This window comes from Gastrolobium bilobum, unplaced genomic scaffold (genome assembly GCF_033153095.1).
Source record: "Gastrolobium bilobum isolate Gb01-03AN ecotype WA unplaced genomic scaffold, APGP_CSIRO_Gbil_v1 utg16813, whole genome shotgun sequence".
NCBI lineage: Eukaryota > Viridiplantae > Streptophyta > Magnoliopsida > Fabales > Fabaceae > Gastrolobium > Gastrolobium bilobum.
Window position 1 is genome coordinate 25,850 of NW_026899974.1, and position 24,933 is coordinate 50,782.

General features: G+C 32.3%; 2 protein-coding genes and 1 pseudogene across 2 annotated transcripts; 1 reads left to right on the top strand and 2 right to left on the bottom strand.

The window, feature by feature from the left end:
• Window positions 1-481: 481 nt before the first annotated feature.
• On the bottom strand, window positions 482-3,951 carry LOC133294599 (uncharacterized). The gene is made up of 5 exons (XM_061493301.1): window positions 3,841-3,951; window positions 2,649-3,150; window positions 1,820-1,903; window positions 1,656-1,745; window positions 482-961 (listed from the first exon to the last, which is right to left on the bottom strand). The coding sequence occupies exons 2-5, from the start codon at window positions 3,048-3,050 to the stop codon at window positions 698-700; spliced, it is 840 nt and encodes a 279-aa protein (XP_061349285.1). The 5' UTR covers window positions 3,051-3,150; window positions 3,841-3,951; the 3' UTR covers window positions 482-697.
• Window positions 3,952-9,606: 5,655 nt separating this feature from the next.
• On the top strand, window positions 9,607-10,910 carry LOC133294596 (auxin-binding protein ABP19a-like; annotated as a pseudogene).
• Window positions 10,911-15,803: 4,893 nt separating this feature from the next.
• On the bottom strand, window positions 15,804-16,775 carry LOC133294594 (18.1 kDa class I heat shock protein-like). The gene has a single exon (XM_061493296.1). The coding sequence runs from the start codon at window positions 16,652-16,654 to the stop codon at window positions 16,175-16,177; it is 480 nt and encodes a 159-aa protein (XP_061349280.1). The 5' UTR covers window positions 16,655-16,775; the 3' UTR covers window positions 15,804-16,174.
• Window positions 16,776-24,933: the final 8,158 nt, after the last annotated feature.

The following is a 24,933-nucleotide window of genomic DNA, read 5'->3' on the forward strand; positions in this document are numbered from 1 at the left end:
ATTTCAATCTAAATTATTGTGATAACTCATAAAAAAGGGATTTCAAGTAACATTTTATGCACAAGAACTGTGAATTCATTCCTATATTAAACAATGAACAAGGATACACACCTCTCCAATTTCAAAATTATTTTTTTTCTCTCTTGAAGTTAGATATATTACTTAAGGATACCCACTTTTTGTCCTAACTAACGAGAGAAAGAATATAGTCCTCTCACTATGACATTCCAATTCTAACCGTTTGACTGAGCCAAGTTCACCTTGAATGATGATTATGCACGTATGATCAATGGAGAATAACAATACATATTAATACAAATTCGGATTAAAAGTTAAAACAGTCACCCTGTTTTTAAAAATTCAACCAGGTCATTTGACAAGTGCCGTCCATAAGCATCTTACACAAAATCCGCCAGAAAATTGAATTATTGAATTGAAGAGAGTTCTAGCAATTTACCCTTGCACATGAAATTATGGCTCTGTTCAGCCGAGTGACCTACATCACTTCCTCAAAAGAAATGATATAAAAAAACAAGATTTTTCCATTTCATTTGTCCCAAAGGAAATCCATTTATCTCATCCTGAATTAACTACCTGCTCCATTGGAAGAGACTGCATAAAAAACTTGTGAGTCAAAACCGTTTACATCATAAAGAATTACAAACTCCAAAAAAATGGTACCAAACATGTTATTTATTTAATTAAGATGAACTGGAAGATCCTCGCTTCCTTCAACTAAAAATGGAATTGGCTTGGTTGGTGCAGGCAGCCGACCAATACTATCAACTTTATCCTTTTGCTTTGGAGGAGGTCTAGCAGCTTTAGGCAACAATCTCCCCTTCTTTTCAAACCATTCGGGCTTCAGCAGTGCCCGAAAGCCCAACTTATTGTAATACACCCTTCTGACAGACCCACCAGCTGCTTCAACTGCTTCCTTAGCCCTAACAGTGACCCTTGATACCTGGAAACTTACTGTGTGAAAACACATTCCTGTTTTATGCCTAAACAGTTTAGGACTATAAAACATAACCTATACTTTAGTACTTAAACATTAAGACCAATTTTACATCTCTTTTTCTTATTGACGAACAAAATATGGAACCATAATCTCAGACTATGAGGGTTTATTTGTTTATTCGGGTAAAAAAATATCATCATGGTGCTATAAAACTCCCGCTTTGCGCAGGGTTAATGGAAGGGTCTATAATAGGCTAATTACATGAGACGAACCTATGACCTTCCTTCCAAGGTTAAGGAAAATTAGCATATAAATTTTGAAGATAAGGATAATACCAACTTTCTTTATAACAAATTCAAAGTTAGATGCAATCTCAAGCCAACAATTTGTTCCTTAATATTTAGACATACTACATCCTTTGTATACCATTCCAAACTTTTGATGGTTTATGCTGCCAATAAAGAAAGGAGAGAGCAGACTCTCAAGCCAGCATCTAAGTAACCATATACTATTACTACAGCAAAAATGACGAATTATTATGACCAATGATGAAATTTATGACAATACACTTTCAAAAATATAAATAATAATAATAATAATAATAATAATAAATAAAAAATTCAGAAGTTAAGACTTGAGAATTAAAAAACATGATTGTGATCCTCAAAATACTTTTAGGCTTCAAGTTACAGTCTACCTCTAGATGAATTGGCCACTTGATCTGCTCAGAACCACGCCCCATCAATCTTACTCCATCTTTCATTTGCTTCCCTAGTACCCCTGCATCCTATGTAATAATAACGACCAGAATGAGAGGAAGCACACAAAGCAAACAATTCAGTGAGGTATCAGTAACAAAACCTTGAGTGTTTTCATCGTAATCAGTTCAGAAGAATCTATCTTCCCTCCATTGATAAACTTAGCAATTTTTCCCAAACCTATTGGCTGCAAAAAATGATATAAAAGAAACTTAAGAAAATAGCCATACAAATGGCTTATAGATTAAGGAAAAAGAGGGAGGGATAGAAACCAAGCAGAGAGGGTCCAATATTAAGAGCTCAAGTCATTGTCATGGCTTCACCATCAAATAAAGATATCTAGACATTAATTTAAACAATATTAAAGAATAAAAATATGCACAAACAAATTGAAATTAATATAAAACTTGAATCAAAACAAATAAGTCACTGGAAGTTACTCAATGCCCATACATCCAGGGGCTCAACTCTATCAGCCAGAGTGAACTCCAACGTTGGCAATATGTCTTACTATATCAACAATCACATACAAACAGTTAAAATACACCAGGAAAAGATCCTTGAATACAATAAAGTATACACCTTGACATACATTTGCTGTAAGTGTTCACAATACTTTTTGGTACAGATCATGCTTGGCAATTGGCATATGGAAAATAGAGGTTCTTATCAATTAAAACAAATTTAGTCAGCCACTCAGCCATATAAGTTTACAGGAGATCTCAGAGTCTTACAAAGAAAAATTGTATCATGCAAATTATGCCTAGTAATAAAAAGTAAAATAAAACCTAATATCGACAGTAAGCATAGCAGTATACTCTAGCTTCAGGAAAAGGATGTGAGTGAATGCTTCCTATTTAATATTTCATTTTCTTAAAATAAGAGAACATACAGAAAAAGAAATTAAAAAAGATGAGTTCTTGAAAATACACCTGAAAAGTGAGGCTAAATGGATTCTTGAACCCACGTTTGGGCACTCTACGACGAAGTGGGGTCTGCCCTCCTTCAAACCCCAATTTTGAACCTTTTCTGGCTCTCTGACCCTTGTGACCATACCCAGCAGTCTTGCCCTTTCCAGACCCAATCCCACGGCCCTTCCTTGTCTTCTGCTTTCTGGGAACATTATCTCTCAGATCATTCAAGCTCAGAAGACTGTAAGCTCTAAAGCCTTCACAATCCGGGAGTGCATTGGGATTAAATGTTGCATGAGCACTAGGAGAGTGAGGGAGCCGCAAGGGATGAAATTGGATAGATGGGTATCTTAGAATGGGTTTGCTGTGAATTGAACTTCTGATGATTGACGTTGAGAGAATAGAAAGCCTTCTTCTAAGCATTTTTGTTCTACTCTAATCTTTCACAACAAAAAGGATGTGCTGATTTCAGATGTTAACAGCTTCAAACCTTAGGCCAACCGAAATAGAACCAAAAAGACAGCTACAAAATCAAATAAACTGAATCAATTCATACTCTATGAGAAAACTCAATAAACCATTACAATTCCAAATTAAAACCAAATCACGTAGAATCCAAGATACCAATCAAATGAAAGTGTGTACTGCATACCAATTTCAAATGCCAAAAACAGGGATTTGACCTTAAATCACAATCGAAAATCAAATAAATGACCCCTAACATACAAGATGAGCTACAAACCCAGAGAACCCAAATAATCATAAAAACCAGAAGGCATGATTGGAAAGGGTCAGCTTACTTAGGCAATAAACCAAGCACTTCATAAGCATTGTTTATAGTCAAACATTGTATCCATTAACAAAACCACATCAATTATAAAAACAAACTAACCACATCAGAATTCTCACAGGAACAATCTTTCTTCCCCCCAAACCAATACACCATTGCACGTAACAATCAAGCATTTTATCAAACAGCTGGTGATCAAAACACAAAGCCTAGACTTTGTTAACGCTAAGCCCAAAAAAAAAAAAAAAAAAAAAAAATTTTCCCCTGAATAAACCCAGGAACTATGTGACCCCTACATCCACTTTAAGCCCTTAATCAATCCATGTTAAGTTATAAACCATATTTGAACCTAAAAACGAAAGCGCTCTCTCTGAAGCTAATTACAAGAGGCAAATGCAAACAAAACTGATATCACCCTTTTACCTGATCTTGTAAGGAAATATGTAAAAGGCTTGAATGGGCTTCAACGGCGGTCGGAAACGGAAACTCCACGGCGGACGGTGGCGGAGGCTGAGTTCACTGTGCAGAGACTTCTTGAGAGAATAGAGAGCAAATGAAAATTCTCAACAAAACGTTGTGGCCATAGCAAAACGACGTCGTTGCATTCACCAAATTAAAATTAAGAGTAAATATTCCTAAAAAAAACACTGTCCACATTTTAGTCCCTTACAAAAAAACAAATTAATCAGTTGGCCCCAAACAAATTCAAAGTAGACCCATTTTAAGAGTAAATACCCTTTTGATTCCTAAAAAAAAAACACGGTCCCCACTTTAGTCCCTTACAAAAAAATTAGTCAGTTGGCCCCTAACAAATTCAAAGTAGACCCATTTTAGTCCTTTTGAGGGACTAATATGGATTTTTTTTGAAATTGTGAGGGACCACGATTTAGTCCTTTTGAGGGACTAATATGGATTTTTTTTTTAAATTGTGAGAGACCACGATTTCAATTAAATGGGTCCACTTTGAATTTGTTAGGGGCCAACTGACTAATTTTTTTTTTGTAAGGGACTAAAGTGGGGACTGTGTTTTTTGTTAGGGACCAAAAAAGGTATTTACTCTAAAATTAAAACAAAAAAATACATCAAATGTAAAAACAATATATATATAGGCTTTAATATTTTCTACGGTGAATGTAGAAAGTTATCTACATTTGCTTCCAAAATGACGTCGTTTGGATTAAAAAAAAATTATAATGAAAAACACTATTGTAACCCTGAAAAATTATAATTACAAAAATACATTGATTTCAGCTTCAAAACGACGTCGTTTTGGGCTCAATGTAAATAAGTTACGAATCCATATATATATATATATATATATATATATATATATAAATATTTCTACAGTTAATGTAGATAAATTATCTGCATTTATTCCCAAAACGACGTTGTTTTGGTATTGAAATATTAAAATATTATAAATGTAAAGACTATTATAACCTTGAAATAAATTAAAATTATAAAAATATCATGATTTCCGCCCCAAAACAACGTCGTATTAGGCTTACTGCAGATTTATCTGCAGTAACTGCAAAAAAAACTAACTCATATATATATATATATATATATATATATATATATATATATATATATATATATATATATATATATATATCGACTTCTTGCAAGGTTTGTTACATAAAGAAAAGTAGTAAAATTTGTTACTATTTGAGCGAGCACTAATAATTTGCTTTAATTTTTCTCTTCTTCTTTTAGAAATCTAAGAATTAATAAATGGTCAAAGACATGAATTACAAAACGGAAAAAGTGTGTGTCATTTTAAAGGAGGTAAAATTTTATCATTTGAAGTGAGAGAAAGAGATAGATAAAGGGGGAGAGAGTGGACAAAAAAAATGTATGGATCTCACTTCTTTGTAAGAGTGAAATGATATAAGTTATGTCATTTAAAAGAACAAACATTTTTCCCTTACAAAATACATATCTTGTATCAGTATTTTATTTTAGTTTATTTTTTATCTGTTCAATGATTATTGAATTGGATAACACAAACAATATGAAAACCCACAATAGCCAAATTTTCAACCATGACCAAAACTCCCTCTCAAACCCAAAAATTGTTTTTAAAGTGGCCCACCAATTTACCACACAAATCATGAGCCTATCCATGCCTGGTATCAAAATCTTCACTGACAAGTATAATGACAAAGGAGACTCCCAGGACCATATGGAAAAATTCCAAACGAATATGATGACACAAGACATCCCAGACGCCATCGATTGTCGCATGCTTCCTACCACCTTGAAGGAAGTAGCCTTAAGATGGTGCTCGGCTCTACCTCCATCCACAACTAGGAAGACCTTTTTAACCAGTTCTTAGTACAATTCCTATCTAGCAAGGGGCAATACAAATCCACACATGCCTTGAAAGTAGTCAAACACAGTCCTGAGAAGCTTTGCGAGATTACTCGAACAAATTTTTTTATGAAACCCTATTAGTTAGAAACTTGGGCCCAAAAGTCTAGCTAAATCTAATCGTTGATGTTCTTCAGGATGGACTATTTTCCACTTCTTTGGATAAACAAAAACCAAAAATTGTAGAAGAACTCAACGCGATATCAGAGAAGTATATCAACCTTGAAGACTACTAACGGTCCCATGCGAATCACAGACAGAAATAAAAGGTGACTAATCGAAGAAAAGATTTAAGAAGAAATTTCAGAAAACAAAGAAAGATTGAAGAGTTCACAACATTAAACACTTCTCGATTACACATACTTAAAGATGTATTGCAAACGAGATTCCTAAACGTTGAAAAACCTACACCCATTCACAAAAGAGACAACTTGGATAAATCCAAGTATTATGAGTTCCATGAAGACTATGGCCACACAATAGAGGAATGTTTTGATCTTAGAAACACAATTGAATACTGCACAACAATATGCACCGCAATAGATCTCCCCTAACAAAAAAATACGTTAACAAGAGCAACAACATGTGCAACAAAAAAAATCCTATACAACAACTTCCTAACAATGTCGCGGGAATTTTGGGAATGATTTCAGGAGGATTGGCTGAAGAAGGAGAATCTTACCCCCAAAGAAAAAGACATCTAAAGTTCATCATGACTGTGTTAGGCTATAAAAATCATAAGTCGCGCCAAAGGAAAACCTTACCACTAAACTTTGATGAAGATGACTTTTGAGACATCGTCCAAGGTCACGATGATCCCTCTAGTAATTGCGGCATTCATGACAAATCTGCAAGTAAAAAGAGTATTCATTGATAATGAGAGTTTATCCGACATCATATTTTGGGAAGCTTTCAAAGACATGAACATCCCAAAGAAATAAATAACTCCATGCCACACAAGATTGCTAGGATTCTTGGTGAACACATACAGGCCAAGGGCACTGTGGAATTGCAAGTTACTTTTGGATCCTCCGCAGGGCAAAAACTATCAAAGTGTGTTTTTATGTTGTTGATTGTCCTTCAACATATAATGTGAACATAGGAAGACCATCAATAGTTGATCTAGGGGCAATCATATCCATGCCCTATTTGCTTGTAAAATTCAAAGACCCCCAAAGAAAAATAGTTGTTATTAGAAGGGATAAAAAACTGCATCGAAGTTGTTATAACGTGAGCCTTAAAGTAAACATCCCAAGAAAAACCATGCATCATTCTAAGAATAGTGACAAAAGGAAAAGCTTCAATGCACATGACTGATCTCAATGTACGACATTCGCCACCAGCCTAATGGAGAACTAGAGGAAATACAAGTTGGTCAACACCAAGAAAACATCACAAATGTGGGACGACACCTCTCTCCAGATGAGAAACAAAAACTGATTAAAATCCTCTAGTAAAATAAGAATTTATTTTCTTGGACAACTACGAACATGCCAGGAATTGATCCCGCCTTTTGTTCCCACCATATATCTATTGATCTCAAAGCCAAACCAATGGCTTAAGAGAAAAAGAAAGTGGCTCCAAAATGACAAAAAAATTATCGATGATGAAGTCAAAAATTTGTTGCAAGCAGGAGTCATAAGAGAAATCAATTATTTAACATGGCTATCCAATGTGGTCCTCGTGAAAAAGGAAAGTGGGAAGTGGAGAATGTGAGAGGATTGCATAGATTTGAACAAAGCATGCTCAAAACACCTATATTTATTGCCCAGCATTGACAAGCTAGTAGATATCTCTTCAGGATATCAGGTCCTCGCATTTATGGATGTTTACTCTGGATATAATCACATTCCAATGCATTAAGAAAATGAAGAAAACACTATATTCATAACAGATAGAGCCATATATTGCTACACTATGATGTCATTTGTGTAACATCCCTAATTGTATGCGTCCTAGGAATGTACGCTTAATCGTATTGGAGCATGAAAACAAAATTTTACACTAACAGCCAAAAAAATTGCAAAATTTTCCCAGAAGTGACCATTTAGAATTTCATAAAAACTATCGTTACTCAAAAATTCATATTAAATCAAATTATTGGCCAAATGACTTGAAATTTATATATTAAAAAGTATACATTTGCCCCATTTAGAGTTCTACAACTCCAGAAATAATTTTTTTAGAAATGGCGGCAGAAGTTGACTTCAACCAAAATTCTGACTAGTCATCTTATAAAAGGCTTCCAAAACACAATTTCCTTACAACAAGATTATGTCCTCACCTGATTTAACATAGCATCAAATCCATAAAAGTTCATTTTCAATTTAGATTATAATACTTTAACATTTTACCAAAGCAAGTCAATTGATTACATTCTTTTCATTGGAAACAAAGATCATAATTTTCCGCTACTTAATATTTTACATCAAGTTTTTTTTTTACACACAACTATGACCGGACCTATTTATACATGAAGCAGAATATAGGTCGTTTACTTACTATTAACACATTCATATGAGCACAAGTCACATGCATCTTCAAGTTTCTCTAGTACAAGTGTCATTTTCTCTATCCTTTGAGCCAAATTGAATATGCAACGTGCTTGAAATCCATGATTGCGGTCCTTTTTTAGATCAATTTCATCAAAGTTAGCAAGTTTCTTTGAGTTAGGAAAGTTTTTTATTCCATGATGTTTATATTTAGTTAATTTTAATGATTTGTCATTAGCTTCTGTACTTATTGCCTTTTATGTCCTCATTTTCTTTTGGTCATACTTTGCTTTCTTCCATTTGATTGAGGCTTGCTACTTAATTGTTTTTTAAGCTCACTTAAAGATTTAGCCATATCCAAGGTTCTTCCCCATGTGCAGTTACAAAGGAGTATAGACTTGACACCATCCTCAAAAATTGAAGGAGAATGAAAAATTCTACCAAATCCCTCTTTCTTCGTTCCCAGATGAAGTTCTTAGAACTCTTTCACTTCCTTTTCATCTTTGTCACTTATCCTTAGGATTCATGCTATTTATCTGAATATTGATTGTTGTTCTTCAAAGGAGAGGGCTTCCAAGTAATGGACATAAATATAGAGATTAGCATCCTCAATAGGATGAGAGATGGTGACACTATTATATTGGCCTGCGGGTCTTAAGGGGGGTTCCAAGGCCTTAGTTGATGGAATCCACTTATTTGGAGCCATCATAAAGAAGACATGGTTGGAAAATTCTTTTTTCCAAATTAAAGCTTGACTTGCATTTCCCAAGAGGTAAATATAACCAGTAGCTTAGCCTTGGAAAAGTCTCCTCCATTCTTTAAACTAAACTAGCAAGCAATTGGTATTTTAAAAATTATGTCAGGTATAAAATTAAATAAGTTAAATGAAAATATATAAGAGTGATATGTGTTATTATTTAAACAAAAATATACTAAGAGATTTGACAAGGATAAAAATATATTAACCTTAAATATAATTATTTATTCAAATTATGTACACTATATAAATTATGCTAGCTAGCATCATATAAACTATGCATTTCCTACATAATGTCATTAATGATAAACATATGTATATGCTTTTCATATTAATCATGATAACATAGGTCATTCCCTAATGAAGAGTACAAAAAAGGTACTTTTCGATCAATGGTGTTGTGTCCATGATTCGAATTTCTCTATAGTTAAGGAAATGAACAAAACCTCACCCATTAATCCCCACCAGGGGTCAACAACCAATATTACAAGATAGATGAGTGTTCAGCTGATTATATACCTACTTACATTTATACAATTTGTTTTTTCCTCTCACAAAAAGCATAGCATGGATGTTGTTATGGCCATGTTAATGATGAAAGATTCAAATGATTGTGTCGTTTTATTAGAGGTAAAAGTTCACACATGGATATTACATATATAGTGAGGGGAGAGTGAACACCTATTTTAGCACTTCAACTTTGGAGTTTTATTTAGTTTAAATAGGTTCATATTACGAGTAAAACATACACCTAGTGCACAAATAGCGGGAAAAATAATGAAATTTCATTCATTTCTTGATGAAGTACTTGTTTTAGTACAAAAACAACATACAAAAATGGCAAGCAAAACCAAGAGAAATGGGGATATCAACTCATGTTTTTCATAAGAGTTTATCTCGATGTGAATTAGTACAATTCATGAAGGAAAGAAACGTAAAAGTTGGTCTTTTTTTTAGGAGCTTGATTGGTGTACATAAGGTGAATAAAGAGGGTCGTTCATTAACTTACATGGAAAAGGTTTTGATCTTGCTAACACAACATAGTATGGAAAAAAATGAGGCTAGAATTTGTGACTTAAACAACCATAAACTAATATGAAAAGTAACCATTTTTCTCTATATTTGAACCCAAACAAACAAGCACTTGCACATGGTATTATTTTGGAGGGAAAATGATGAGTCATCAATAACTAAGAGTTGTAGCTACATGCTAAAAGATCCTAAAACCTAAGCTATGTCTCTCGGTTTTTGCAACTAGAAATGAGATAAAGAGAGCCATGTAAATGCAAAACATAATATTCTAGTTAATTCTTTCAATACGATGGAAGTTTTTAAAGAAAAAGAGTAAGTTATCCTCACCTAGTTAAATGCAAAAGTCACTGTGGATGATTTTGTTTACACTGGCCTTGGAAATTCCCGTAACACCTCAAATATTATCAAAGCTTCTATGTTACCAGCATTTGATGCAAAGTTTTCTGTTGTGAATGGCCTTGGAATTTCTATGGCACATTTAGACTTAGCAAAGGGTGGAGTTATACCACTTCATACACATCCTGGAGCATCAGAGTTACTTGTTGTTGTGCAAGGAACAATCTGTATTGGGTTTGTTTCATCTGATAACAATGTTTACCTTAAAAATCTTCAAAAGGGTGAGATTATGGAGTTCTTACAAGGATTATTACTTCTAAGTTAATGGAGGTGGTACTCATGCTCTAACATTTGTGAGCTTCGATAGTGCGAATCCTAGTCTTCAAATTCTGGACTTTGCTTTGTTCAAAAGTAATTTTCCAACGGAATTGATCACAACAACCATTTTCCTTGACGCTGCTTAGTTTAAGAAGCTTAAGGGTGTTCTTGGAGGCTTAGGTTAAACTCATGAAAGAGACAGGACACAAGGGGAATGATGTCCCTTTTTTTTTCAAAAGTTTGTGCCTGCACTTTGCGATCACTTGCACAAGTGCAAGTCCGCCACTAGGTGTACATGAGGTGAAGAAAGAGGGTTGTTATTGAACTTATATGGAAAAGGTTCTGATCTTACTAACACACTATAGTATGCAACAAAAAGAAACTAGAATTTATGAATTAAACAACCATCAACCACCATGAACAGTGACCATTTTTCTCCATTTTTGAACTCAATCAAACCAGCACTTGTAAATTGTATTTTTTTAAGGGAAAAGGGTGAGTCATCATACAATCAGTGGCAGACCTAAAAGATTTGATTTATGTCCGCACATTTAGTGGCGGACGTTCGGGGCAGTGTCTTTGAAAAATATTTTTTAAAGAAAATTTTAAATACATTAATAATAAAAGAATATAAATAAGAAAAAGAAAAGAAAACTTCAACTTATTATAAAAAATAATAGTCTATATTGAACTAAACTATTACAATAAAACAATTACAAAAACATTCTTCGATTATTCGTTCCTTGACAATAAATAATGTATGTTTAGTAATGATTATTTTTTTAATACAGATTAAACTAATCTAAATATACATCCAATTAAATCATCACCAAACATCCACTAAAATAGTATTTTTTATTTTTTAATTTTTCTTCCATCTCTTTGCTTTCTTTGTCTTAGTGACATATATTGACCATGGCTGCTTGAATACGAATCTTGTTCCTTCTGAAGACAGAGCTTTCTGATTAAGATTTGCTTCTTGAGATTTGCTTCTTGAGATTTGCTCAGCTAAACCAAAAATTTGTGACTCTAAGAGGTTTTTGTTGTTTCAGTGAGTGACTAAGTTTTTTGCCTTGTAATGGGGAAGGTGGCGGTGGGAGCGGTGCTGCGGCAGCGTTGGTGGTGCGCCACCGCATGAGAAGCTTAGAGAAGTGCAGTCGTGTGGTGGCATGGTGAAGGAGTTTGAAGAATAGTGTGGTGCCCTAATTGTGAAGCTCATGCAAGTTTCTGATGCCATGGAGGCTGAGATGCATGACCAGGTGATAAGTTTCTCAGTTCTGATTCTCCTCTGCAACCCAACAGTCGGTAAGGTGGCTGAGGCTAAAGCTACGCTATCCTGAAATCCTTTAGCAATTTGAACTAACATGTACGGTGCTCGAGCAACAGTAAAAAAAAATTTCCCCACAAATTTATGTCTACATTTGCAGACAAAGGTGCAAGTGTAGGTCCGCCGATGCATACCATGATAAGTGAGAGTTGTAGCTATATACTAAAAGAACCTTAAACTTGAGATATATTTGTCGGTTTGTGCAACTAAAAATGAGATAAAAAGAGCCTTGTAAATGCAAAATATAATATTCTAGCTAACTCTTTCTAATACCATTGGATTTTTAAAGCAAAGGAGTGAGTTATCCCCACTGTGTATTGGAGGACTTGTATTCTTTCTACTTCAATTTTTTTTATTTTTCAATCAAAGTCTCTTTATAAATTATTCTTAACATTCACATTCGGAAGACTATATTTGCTTTAAAAATGAAATAACTGATCTTATGAAGATAGAGAGACAATACAAAATATTTATGAATTATGACATACAGCAGTGGTTCAACTTCTATCTACTTGATAAAGTAGTCAACAACCACAATTAGCCACTTTAATTCTCCAATGTTAATAATGAATGATTCAAATGATTGTGTCGTGTTATTAGAGGTAAAAGTTGACACATGGGTAGTACATATATAATGGGGGAGAGTGAGCACCCATTTTTAGCATTTCAACTTCTGAGTTTTATTTAGTTTAAATAGGTCCATATTAGGGGTAAAACATACACCTCGTGCACAAAATAGCGGGTAATTTTATATATTTCTTGGTGAAGTTCTTGCTCCAATCCAAAAGCAGCGTATACAAAAGATGGCAAGCAAAACAAAGAGAAATGGGGACATCAACTCATGTTTTTCATGGGAGTTTATCTCAATATGAATTAATAATATTCATGTAAGAAAGAAATACAGAAATTGGTCTTTGTTTTTTTTTTTGGAGTTCCACTTGTGTACATGATGTAAACAAAGAGGGTTTTTCTTGAACTTACATGGTAAAGGTTTTGATATCACTAACACAACATGGTATGGAACAAAAGGAGGCTTGAATTTGTGACTTAAACAACCATTAACCAACATGAACAATAACCATTTTCTCCATTTTTGAACCCTAAACAAACAACACTTGTACGTGGTATTTTTTTGGAGGGAAAATGTGAGTTATCATGATCTTACTACAAGAAAACAAGGAAATAACGACCGTTATACTGAGTCAGTTATACAAAAACCGCATGCAAGTGACATACATAGGCGGTAGTGCATGAGTCTTTCTTTAAGAAAGGCGGTTTTACAAAAACCGCCTTAAAATATTAATTAAAAGCTGTTATTTCAACCGTCCCTACATAAAATTTTGAGGCGGATATTCAAAAATCGCCTCTGTATTCATAAATTTGAGGCGGTAGAATAAGCGGTTATATGTTCCGCCTAAAACTTAAGTCATTTTGAGACGGTAAAATAAATACCACCTGTAAATGTGTATCATACGCGATTTCAAAAACTGCCCTCATAGTTCATATAGTGGCAAATTTTCAGGCGTTTTGACAAGGAGCCTTTAAATACATTCATTCCGAGGCAATTTTTTTGTAAAGCGCCTCCAAATATATGTTATGGGCGGTTTTATAGCCGTCTACAAGATCTATTCAAAGGCGGTTTATTGTAATAGTTCACACACTCATTGATAATTGACAACAATTACTCTAGCATCACCCACGGCTTCGAAATTATAGTCTATGGTGATGTCTTTAGGATCATATTCAACTTGATCGGATTAATCGAATAATTCATTAACTGGTAGAGAAATGTAAAAAATAAAAAATTTGCACGATTATATATAGAGTGACTCTCTAACATAAGTTGGTATTTACAAATGGTTGGTCGATATTTAAAACAAGTGATTGTTTAATCAAATTATCTAACTTGTTTCTTCTATCTTAGTGCTGAACTTCGTAGCACATTATAAAAGGGTTTCTAGTCATAGTGCTACATGCACTTTAGGCTTCACTGAACTATGTGCATGCTAGTAACAAGAAATATATTTAACAACAATTCTTTTATGTTATTCAGTAATGTGTGTATGAGATATATATGAGATTATGTGTGTATGAGATAATGTTATGACTTCAATGTGAGATAATGAAGTAAGCAAACTTAGCTAATTGCCATTAAACTTGACCAGGTACTCGTGAACTGACATTGAGCCTTACATTAGGCCCTTAAACTGTCCTTTTTTCCACTGTATATCATCGTAGGGGAAATACCTCCCCAGGAACATCTCCTCAATCAATTTTCAGGTCATAATCTGGCCTTACATCTCATAGACCTAAGAGGTGTTTGTACATCACTCATGTGCATCTTCATCTAGCATGTAGGTAGCAAACAACAACTTATGTGATTCGGTGCACTCCATAAAGCCATCTAGTTGCAGTGTTAGGATCAAAGGGTATATCAAATGATATTGGGTAATGCTTACGGCTAGCATTCAGGTTGCACTGTCTAGTCTTTTGGGTGTCAATATCTAATTTATGAAGATAATTGTCATCCCTTATGTTGCAATACTCATCATCACGTTGAAAATTAGTTGGCGATGCTATTCTCCAGCCAAATAATGGTTAGTGCAATATAAACGCTTGAATTATTTAATGTTTGAATATGATCAAATAGGGAAAGGAACAATCAAAGCCGGGTATCATACTGTGAGAATATAAAACTAATAATGTAAATAAGAAAAAGGTGATTAAAAGTAAAAAGAAACAAATGATAACTATTTCATAAAAAAATTTAATAATGCAAATTTATTAAAGTGATGATCAGTACTATTAATGAAAAAAGATATGAATAATTTTATAATAAAAAGAATTGATAATTAGCATTATAAATAATGAAAAATTTATAATGCTGAAAGCTATAGCATTAATCCCGCATGGGAAGAGTTAATTTTAAATATTTTTTCTCGTATTCATTTTTGTTAGTGCATTTATTTATTCATTTTTATCGAGAATAATAATAATATTCTACTGCAGGCACAAGGAAATTTTTTATTTTACGAGGATGTCAAAATGCTTACATAGCTGCCATATACATATACTTTTTTTTCCTTATGATTATTTTGTTATCATCAGGTTAAATTAAAATACTAACTCTTATTTATATTACTTTATAGTTATTAATTGGGAAAAGTTCACCAATGCCCCTGTGGTTTACTTCAGAATCACTTATGCCCCTGTGGTTTTTTTCTTATCACATATGCCCCTGTGGTTTGTAAAAGGGTGTGTTTTTTATTACATATATCCCTGTGGTTTCTTATTTTTTACAAAGCATAGGGGCATATGTGACAGGAAAAAAACCACAGGGACATAAATGATTCTGAAGCAGACCATAGGGGCATTGGTGAACTTTTCCCTTATTAATTTAATTTTAACCAAACCATAAAAAATAATAAGAAATTATAAAATAAAATAAAAACTTTAATTGTTCCATTTTTACACCGAAAAACTATGCACAATCTCCGAAACTACAGTAATGCTATTCTTATTTGCTCTAAAAATATTTGAGCTTCAATAATTTTTTCGTCATTTAACATATTTTAATTTGAAAATTATTAATCTCATATTGCTTGAGATAATTCTCTCATGTGTGTAAAATAAATATGTGAGATCCACACTTTAAAACAAAAAAAAAAAAATGAAAAAAGCTGATACAAAATTCAATAAGTGTATAAAATAAGATATCTATCTCCAACGAAATGAGAAAAATATTTCCCTTTTAATTTATATCTCTAAAAACTAAAAATATCTTTTGCACCACCAAATAAAAGCACTTGTTCGGAACAAATAGCTTCTAAACCAAAAAAACAACCTGAAATTTTTTACTTTTTTCGCTTTAAGTGGCTACATCACACAAACCAAACTTCCCTAATTTTTATTTTTTACACTCTAATTGTTCAAAATCGAGCACATAATGAACCAGAGACCACTTACAATAACCACTGAACTTTGAAGAATTTCAATTTTACAATCAAAGTATAAAAAACAAAAAAGGGAAAATTCAGACCATAAACTTTATACATAGAAGAAAAAAGAACAATAGCAAACCAAAACACAACCTTTGAACAAACTTAAAATACTTCTGAAGTTCTAAGCTTTGCAGCAAACAAAACGTCCAATACCTTTTGGAGCAACCCCTTCACCATCTTTTTCCTCAAAAATCTGAACCTCTTTCTTGTGGTGCTTGTGCTTCTTCTTGGTCATATCCTTAGGCACTGTTATTGTCAACACCCCATCATGCATTGAGGCCTTGACATCATCAACTTTTGCATTCTCAGGTAACCTGAACTTCCTCGAGAACACACCATTGCTCCTTCTCTCCCTACAATGCCATTTTTCCTCTTCTTTTTCTTCTTGTTCTTCTTTTTTCTCTGCTCTGATGCAGAGCACTCTGGCTTCTTGCACTTCAAGCTTCACATCCTCTTTGGTTAGCCCAGGAAGATCTAATTCGAATATGTGAGCATCACGGGTCTCTTTCCAATCCATTTGGGTGTTCCCTTCAGACCCCAATGAGTCTGAATTTCCATAGAGTAATGCTGGGAAGTGATCAAAGGGGTCTCTCTGGTTCATCAACAGAGTTTGAAACAGAGACGTATCTGTTTTCAGAATTTGAATTGAATGCTTTTTGAAGTGTGTTTTGTAAGATGGTGTTTTCTTGTTTATTTTTTATTGTTTCTCTTTTCTTTGTGTGTGGGATTTGGTGTTTGGAAATTTGTGTATGAATGTATATATAAGGTGTAAAGTGGATGGAATAGAAGGTTGAAGTAGCAGCTTCTTGAAAATTCTTGATTGGAATAGAATACTGTGTCTTAATTCGAATCTTTTCAAGGTCAGAGGAGTGTGAGTTTGGTAAGTCAATTGTATTGGAGAAATTTCTGGGAGTTACTAGAAAAAATGGAAATAAAAACTTCAAAATTTTGAATTAAATTTCTCTTGGCAATTTATCTTAATGAAAATCTTGTAAATAACTTATTAATAGGGGTAAATGAGTTCGGTTAGATTAGGCTTTGCCTAAATAAGTTAAATCTAATCTATTAACTTGTTACGGGTTAAATTATCTTTGAATTAAGATAGTTGATTTTGTAAAACATTGAACGTGGCCCAGGAATGTGGTCCATATTTATGGCATGGGCTCTAGACTAGGTTTCTATCATGGACCCAAATTGAAGCCTCATATCTTTTTATCAGTAATATCAATTTCGACTTACTTCAGTCTTCAGCTACCGTAAAAACTGCAATGTTATTCAAATATTATTACTGCTAACTATTAAGAAGTTTATTGTTTTTTTTTTTTTTTGTGGTAAATACTTCAAATTTATCTAAGATGTCAAATTCTATAATAATATTTTGACCAAAAGATAAAATAAGTTTTTTTTTTTTTTTTTGTTAGATAAAATTTTAAGATAACGGAAGGATCACCTTACTTCAAAATCAAGATAAATGAATAACTTTAATAATTTAAGAATAAAAAGCCAATCATGTAAGTAAATTTTTAGCGGTAATAATAGTTATCTTATGTGTATACTCAAAATAATAGATTGACCAAATTAAAACGGATAAGCATTACAGAAACCATTTTGTTTAGCTAACTACCCAAACTCTTTTGGTACCCAGCAAGCTTGTGCTACCGAAGAAAATAAACAATTGCGATGAAAATGCATTTGATTCTGGTTTCTAACTTCTTGTTTGTTTGTATTCACAACTCCACCTTTGCTTACTACGAAATGAAGCTCCTAGTTGCTTGTTCTTAAACATGTAGAAATGATCAAATGCAAGATGGATCAAAAAGCATACTGTCAAATACCCCATTATGTGTAGTCACGTCTACTTTTATATGCACAACTAATAATGCTATAATATATAATAATCTTAAAATTTTAATTCATTTCATACTAAATAGTAAGAAGAACAATTTTTTTTTGTTGCTAAGTAAAAAGAAAAACACTAATGGGAGCGAAAATATGTGTACCTAGCTAGAACTTTTTTCAAACGCAAATTGCTACTTTCTATAACTAAAGTGCTAACCTAGAAATGAGGGGGGAAATTAAGTGAATAGAAGGTTAGTGATGTTTGAGAAATAAAAGTGCAAATGGGAACATCATGGTCCAGGTATTTATTGTATGTGTTTCAACTAAGCTTTGATTGTCGTTATCTAGACAATGATGAGACGCAAGTCTGCATGTGATCCTAACTTGCAAACCAGAACTAAGTTCAGGTCCCAACAATACTATTATTATTATGAACATCTCTTTAAAAATGGACCTATTTCAGATCATTTTCTAATTTAAATTGTTATGTTATCCATATGTTTTTAATGGTATTCTTGATAAGTTGTTATATATATTTTTTAGTGCATAAGATATTACACATTTTATTATTTTATTTTTTTTGAGTAAATATCCTTATGGGTCCCTAACAAAAAACACGGTCCTCACTTTAGTCTTTTACAAAAAAAAAATTAGTCAGTTGGTCCCTAATAAATTTAAAGTGGACCCATTTTAGTCCTTTTGATGGACTAATATGGGTCTTTTTTGAATTGTGAGGGACTACGATTTCAACTAAATTGGTCCATTTTGAATTTGTTAGGGACCTTGAGACTAATTTTTTTTGTAAAAGACTAAAGTGGGAACCGTGTTTTTTTGTTAGGGACCAAAAATGGTATTTACTCCTTTTTTTTATAAACTACAAGTAATCCTCCACGGGAGGCAATCCTATTTCGAGACGGGCCAAGGATTAAGACTTTCAACATCTCCTAAAGATAGTACTGGAAAAGATCGAACACATACTCTCACTCTCACTTGCTCAGCTTTAATATGCCAACTGAGCTACCATTATTTGATATATTTTATTAGTTTTTGATTATGCAGTTATCACAATAAATATTTAATCTCTCTGAAATATGAATATAAATCAATATGAATCTTTGATAATCCATTATTAAAGTATTAATAAAAATAAATTACTAAATATTATATGAAACCTGGATTGACATAAAAAAAAAGTACATTGCTTCGGCGTACGTGAGGAAATTTTATTTTCCCATAAAAGTGACATCGGCAATCTAATTTTCTTATGTTTGGTAGGAAGTACAAAAATTTTCTTACAATTCTAGAATTTTGATTTACACGCACTTTTCTCAATCAAGAATACCATCGATGAGGTGGTATTTTAAAAATTTCACAAGGTCGGAAAATGGACACAGATTTCTGGACAAAAATACCATGTTTGAGCCTATTGTTTCATGCTTATGACCATTATTCTTCCTCCTCAACCACTGAATTAACGATGGAAGACCCCACAAACCACCGCCGTCGCCCTAAGAAGAACCGTCGCTGCCGCCACCACCCCTCCACCATCGTCAACACCATCACCGGGGAGTCAGACGGGGAGATGGAGGAGGCAGAGGGCGGGGACCCCCGAGGTGTGGACGAACCTGAACAAGAGCTTCCGGCAAGTGCAGTCGGTGCTTGATCGAAACCGCGTGCTGATTAAGCAGGTGAATGAGAACCAAGTCAAGGATAGCCGACAAAATGGTAAAAAACGTGTCTTTGATTCAAGAACTCAACGGGAACATATCCGAGGTTGTCTGTCTATAATCCGATAAACTAGTGGTCGCTAATATATGTGTGAATTGCGCTCTTTTCAAATTATTTTTGGGGCAGCAAGGTAGAGTATTATGCTTGTGTTCCTGGTGCATGTTTATTCGTGCAAAAGTAAAATTAGGAGTTATTTTTGTAAAATAATCTCGGATTCCAAATAATATTTTATAAAATCAATTAAATATAAAATCAGTAAATTTTACTTAATATTTTTCGTAATATTTTAACCTAACAAATAACTTTTTAGTTACATTTCTAAAAAAATATTTTCTAACAAAATTTTTCGTATCATGCTTCGCGAGAATAAAAAATTTCTCCACTATCAAATAGTGCTGTATCATTATCTAACTTAAAGTACTGTGAAAGAAGTGAACTCTAAGTTATATTAAATAAATCACAATTTATACATTTGTTCCTCTTAATAGAACTATAGCACATTTTATTTTGGAATAAACTTAGGAACATTTTTTTGAGAATGAATTCTCTCCTTAAAGAATTATATGATCGTAAATTTTTCCTGTGTATATTTCTCTCCGTTAATATTGATAAAATTTTATTGGACTCAACTTATTCAATGCATGTGAAAAAAGAAATAGACATAAAAACTTAAATAATCAAATCATATGAATATTTTTTTTATAGACTAATCATGTGAATTTTTAATATATGAGGATCAATTCCCCAATTTTTTTTAAAATAAATTAAATCTCTGATTTATTGAAGGCAAAACAATAAACGAATCGCAAGTAGCTATGTGCAACCAGAACTATCTCCTCGAAAGTGAGTTTATTAGAGGTAAAAATACCAAATTGTAATCATCAATTGAAAAATTACAAGAAATAAATTTCAACAATTTCATAATTTGTTATGACGCATCATCATCAATTTATACTTATCATCTTTTACTATCATTTCAATTACCATCGAATCAAATTTAGATCGAACACCTGCAATCTCTCATTCTTCTCCTCTACTAATCTAACAATAATAGAGATGGTAGTAAAAGCCAAAAGGTGATACATATAACCGTAACATAAAATTATCGTACACTAGTGAGATTATCATGTGACTTGCCACTTATTGGCCCAATGGTTTCACCATTATATTTGTTATCCAAATCCAATAACTCGTAAAAAACATTTTTTTTTAGGGGAAAACTTTTCTTACTTTACAGGAATGAAAATCTTATCTCCTACTGAACCAAAATAGTGGAACTATCGTTTTTTTAAAATAAGAAAAAAATAAATAAATTTAACACACAGTTTGATGTATCTTTAGGAAAGACTTCTTCTCATTCGTGGATGGAGAAAATCATTTGCCTTTTTTTATTTGGTAGATTTTTCAATCGGAGAGTTACATTGATGACCAGTCTAATTCTTACAAACTATGATTACAATATTCAAGTGAGTTAAAATAAAAAGAAACCCATAAATATTCTCATAATGCTACATTCAGCTGAAATTTACTATATATTTATTATATAACATCTTAAATTTGATCTATTCTACGAATATGTATGATTATGTTACAATCCACATAATATAATTTTAGGGTTTATTTTTTTCTAAAGTTACTTTAGATAACTTTATCTAATGTTTATCAAAACGACGTCATTTTGATGCGGAAATCATAGTGTTTTTGTAATTTTAATTTATTTTAGGGTTATAATAGTCTTTATCATTCTAATTTTTAAATTTTTCAATCCCAAAACAACGTCGTTTCGATGAACATTAGACAAAATTATCTAAAGTAACATTAGATACTTTTTTCCCATAATTTTAATGAATTTATTGTAGTGCTTTGAATGCGTGTTTGTTTCGGCTGAATTATTTTTGAAGACAGCTTTTCTTGCAAAAAAAGTTTTTTTTGTTTAAATACGACATGTTTGTCTTAATGAATTAAAATATGTTTTTTTTTTTTTAACTTTGTGTTAAGCATTATGATTGTGTGAATATTGATTACTTTTCAATTTTACCATAAACCTTCCCTATTGTCCTCAATTAAATATTTTTAATCGTTTAATATTCTTTTAGTAATTTCATTCAGAAAAAATACATCTTATACAACATATATAAAAGTAGGGCTTTGTTTTTCTATGAGAAATTTTTTTTTCCTACACACACATGTTCAAGGTAAGTCCCACCATTAAGAAATTAAAAAAATAAAAAAAATAAAGCACGCATATCGATGTATGAGTGACATGAGAAATATTTTCTTCAATAACATGAGAAAGTATTTCGGCTTTTTCACCCTTTTGCCCCTTATTAATTAATTAATAACCATTTTGCCCCTGATTCGAAACTATCTACCAATCTGCCTCTCTTTAATCGACTATCTTGCATTTTAGTCGATTAAATGGTCAAAACAGGCAAAAATGGTTGTTGGGAGATTTAATCAACTAAATCTCCCTATGTAGTCGACTAAATCTTCCAACAGACAACAAAGGAAAATAAGTCATTATGATTTTTTAATCGATTAAGTAGGGAGATTTAGTCGATTAAATCTCCCAACAACCATGTAGTCGATTAAAAATTCAAGTTAGTCGATTAAAGATGGGCAGATTGATAGATAGTTTCGAATCGGGGGCAAAATAGTTATTAATTAATTAATGAGGGGCAAAATGGTCAAATAGTCAAAGTATTTCTCTATAAAAGTATTTGTCATAAAATCACTTATGAATCAACACATCTAAAAATTAAGAGGCCGGTTATACATATCAGTATTTACTATCATTTTAATTACCGGCAGATCAAATTGAAATCCAATGTCTGCAACTAGGGAGGTAAATAAGTCCGGACAAACTAGGTTTTAGTCTAAATGGGTTCAATTTATGTAAATTATTTCAAATTTGACTCGACTTGTTAAATATTTTGATCTGACTTATTTTTTTAAAGTAGACCTAGCTTATCAAGCTTACTATTTCTCATGAAAATATCAATTATATGCATAAGTAATTTTCAGCATTTTTTTTACAACTATTCCAAACACACCCTAACAGTACATAAAGAATTTTTTTTAAATGAAAAAGCAAAATGGCATTTTGTAATTTGTAGAACACATTTAATTTATCCCTCAAAGCATGGTTTTTGTGCAGGAAGCAATAAGGTGATGTTTGGCAAGCCTCTTTTTCCAATTTTCCTTGGCATGTGGCGTGTGGATTCCAAAAAAGACATGTTTGGTTAGATGGATTCAGATAAAAAATTAGTGATCCAAAATGCATGGGTTTTGAGAAATTGTTAGGAAAAAGACGCTTTGTCCACTGTTTGGAAAGCTGTTTCGTATGTGGTTTTTTGAAAAACCACGGCTAAAGCAAATTTTGTGTAACCAATATACCCTTGTGTAGAAGTAAATTTGACAGCTGTGCTCTTTTTTAAATTTTAAAATCAGGGTTATTTTAGTAATTTAACATTATTTTCCCATCTATATCTCACCTCCAACAAAACATACATACCCTAAAATTTACTTAATTTTTCCAGTAAAATTTTTCCAGTAAAATTTTTCCCCACCAAACAACTTTTTTTTACATTTTTCTACCTATCTCACTTTATCTATCTTTCCAATCATTTCTCTATCTATTACATTTTCCTACTATTCCAAAAAAATTTCCTAAACCAAACACTCCTAACATCAATGATGATGAAGAGAAGGACGTATTCCGTATACAAAGAAAGTCTTATCCCCTTTACTTATCCTCACCAATAACGTACCTACGAAGTTGATGCAAAATAATTGGAATGCACGAGTTTTTTTTTTCCTTGATCTCCAAAATGATGTCTATATTATATTGATCCAATACAATTATGTGAAAAGATCATTCATTATCATTGGTGGACATCTTGGATTTTTCCTCCAGCACACGAACAATATGCGGTGGTGAATGTGTCAGAAAACGATTCATTTTGCTTTGGATCTTGCATGTGCTTCAAGTCCAAGGAAAAATCATGCACCCATATATGATTAATGAGTGGTCATTATGCAAGAAAGCATCGAAGAGTCATTCCATAGTCAGCACTTTCTTTTACAAAATATATATAGCTAGGAAAAATATATAATATATATATATATATATATATATATATATATATATATATATATATTTCATTTTTTCTGTAGTAAGCTCAATATGACGTTGTTTTGGGACGGAAATCATGATGTTTTTGTAATTTTAATTTATTTTAAGGTTATAATAGTCTTTATATTTATAATTTTTTAAGATTTCAATACTAAAACGACGTCGTTTTGAGAATAAATGCAAATAATTTATCTGCATTAACTGCAGAAACATTTTTTTCATATACATATATAGGGTTTAAATTGTCTCCTTTTATAGAAGACAATTATCTTATGTTAGTGAGATATAAAAAATTGTGTCATTTTTTTTATTTTATTTTTATTTTTAAAAAATGGTGGGACCCACATAATTTGTTTCTATGCATGAGGCAAGCTATCTTCTATTAAAGGAGATTAATAAATCTCATATATATATATATATATATATATATATATATATATATATATATATATATGACTTATCGTTTCTCAAGTTGGTTGAGATAACTTTATCTCCGGCTACTAAATCATAACTGTACAAAGATGGATCAATGGTGATAAAGTAAGAAAGAGAAAAAGAAAATTATAACCATTCAAAAATTAATCAATAAATATAAGGAAATAAATAAACAAAATGACATAGTTTTTGGCTGGCCGAAAATAAATATATTTCAAACAACTTGAGAAATATTTTCCTCATATATATATATATATATATATATATATATATATATATATATATATATAAATAATCAACAACTTGACTTGTGTAAAAAACCAATTCAACCCAAAATCTTAAGGTATTGAGTGATGCACCTCCTCACGCGAGAGGCCGAGAGCCCTTTGGGCTTGAAGCGTGAATATTGCACAGACCCATTTTTTTGTTACCGTGTATTTATTTAATTCCACTTGAAAGTGGGGGAAGTAAGAATCGAACTCGTGACCTTTATAGTCACTTAAACTCAAATATCATATAAAGAACCAATTCAACTCAAAACTTTAAAGTGTTGGGTAATGTCCTTTTAATAGTTTATATTATTTTCTAATGCCTTGTCGCACTAGGATGATTTGGAGAGATCATAGTACTGAATATATTCACGGTACTTTCTTCTTCTTCTTCTTTCAATTTCTCCATCAATTCATGAATTATTCAACTAATCTCTATTAAGATTTTCAAATCCCTATTAAGTTTTTGATACA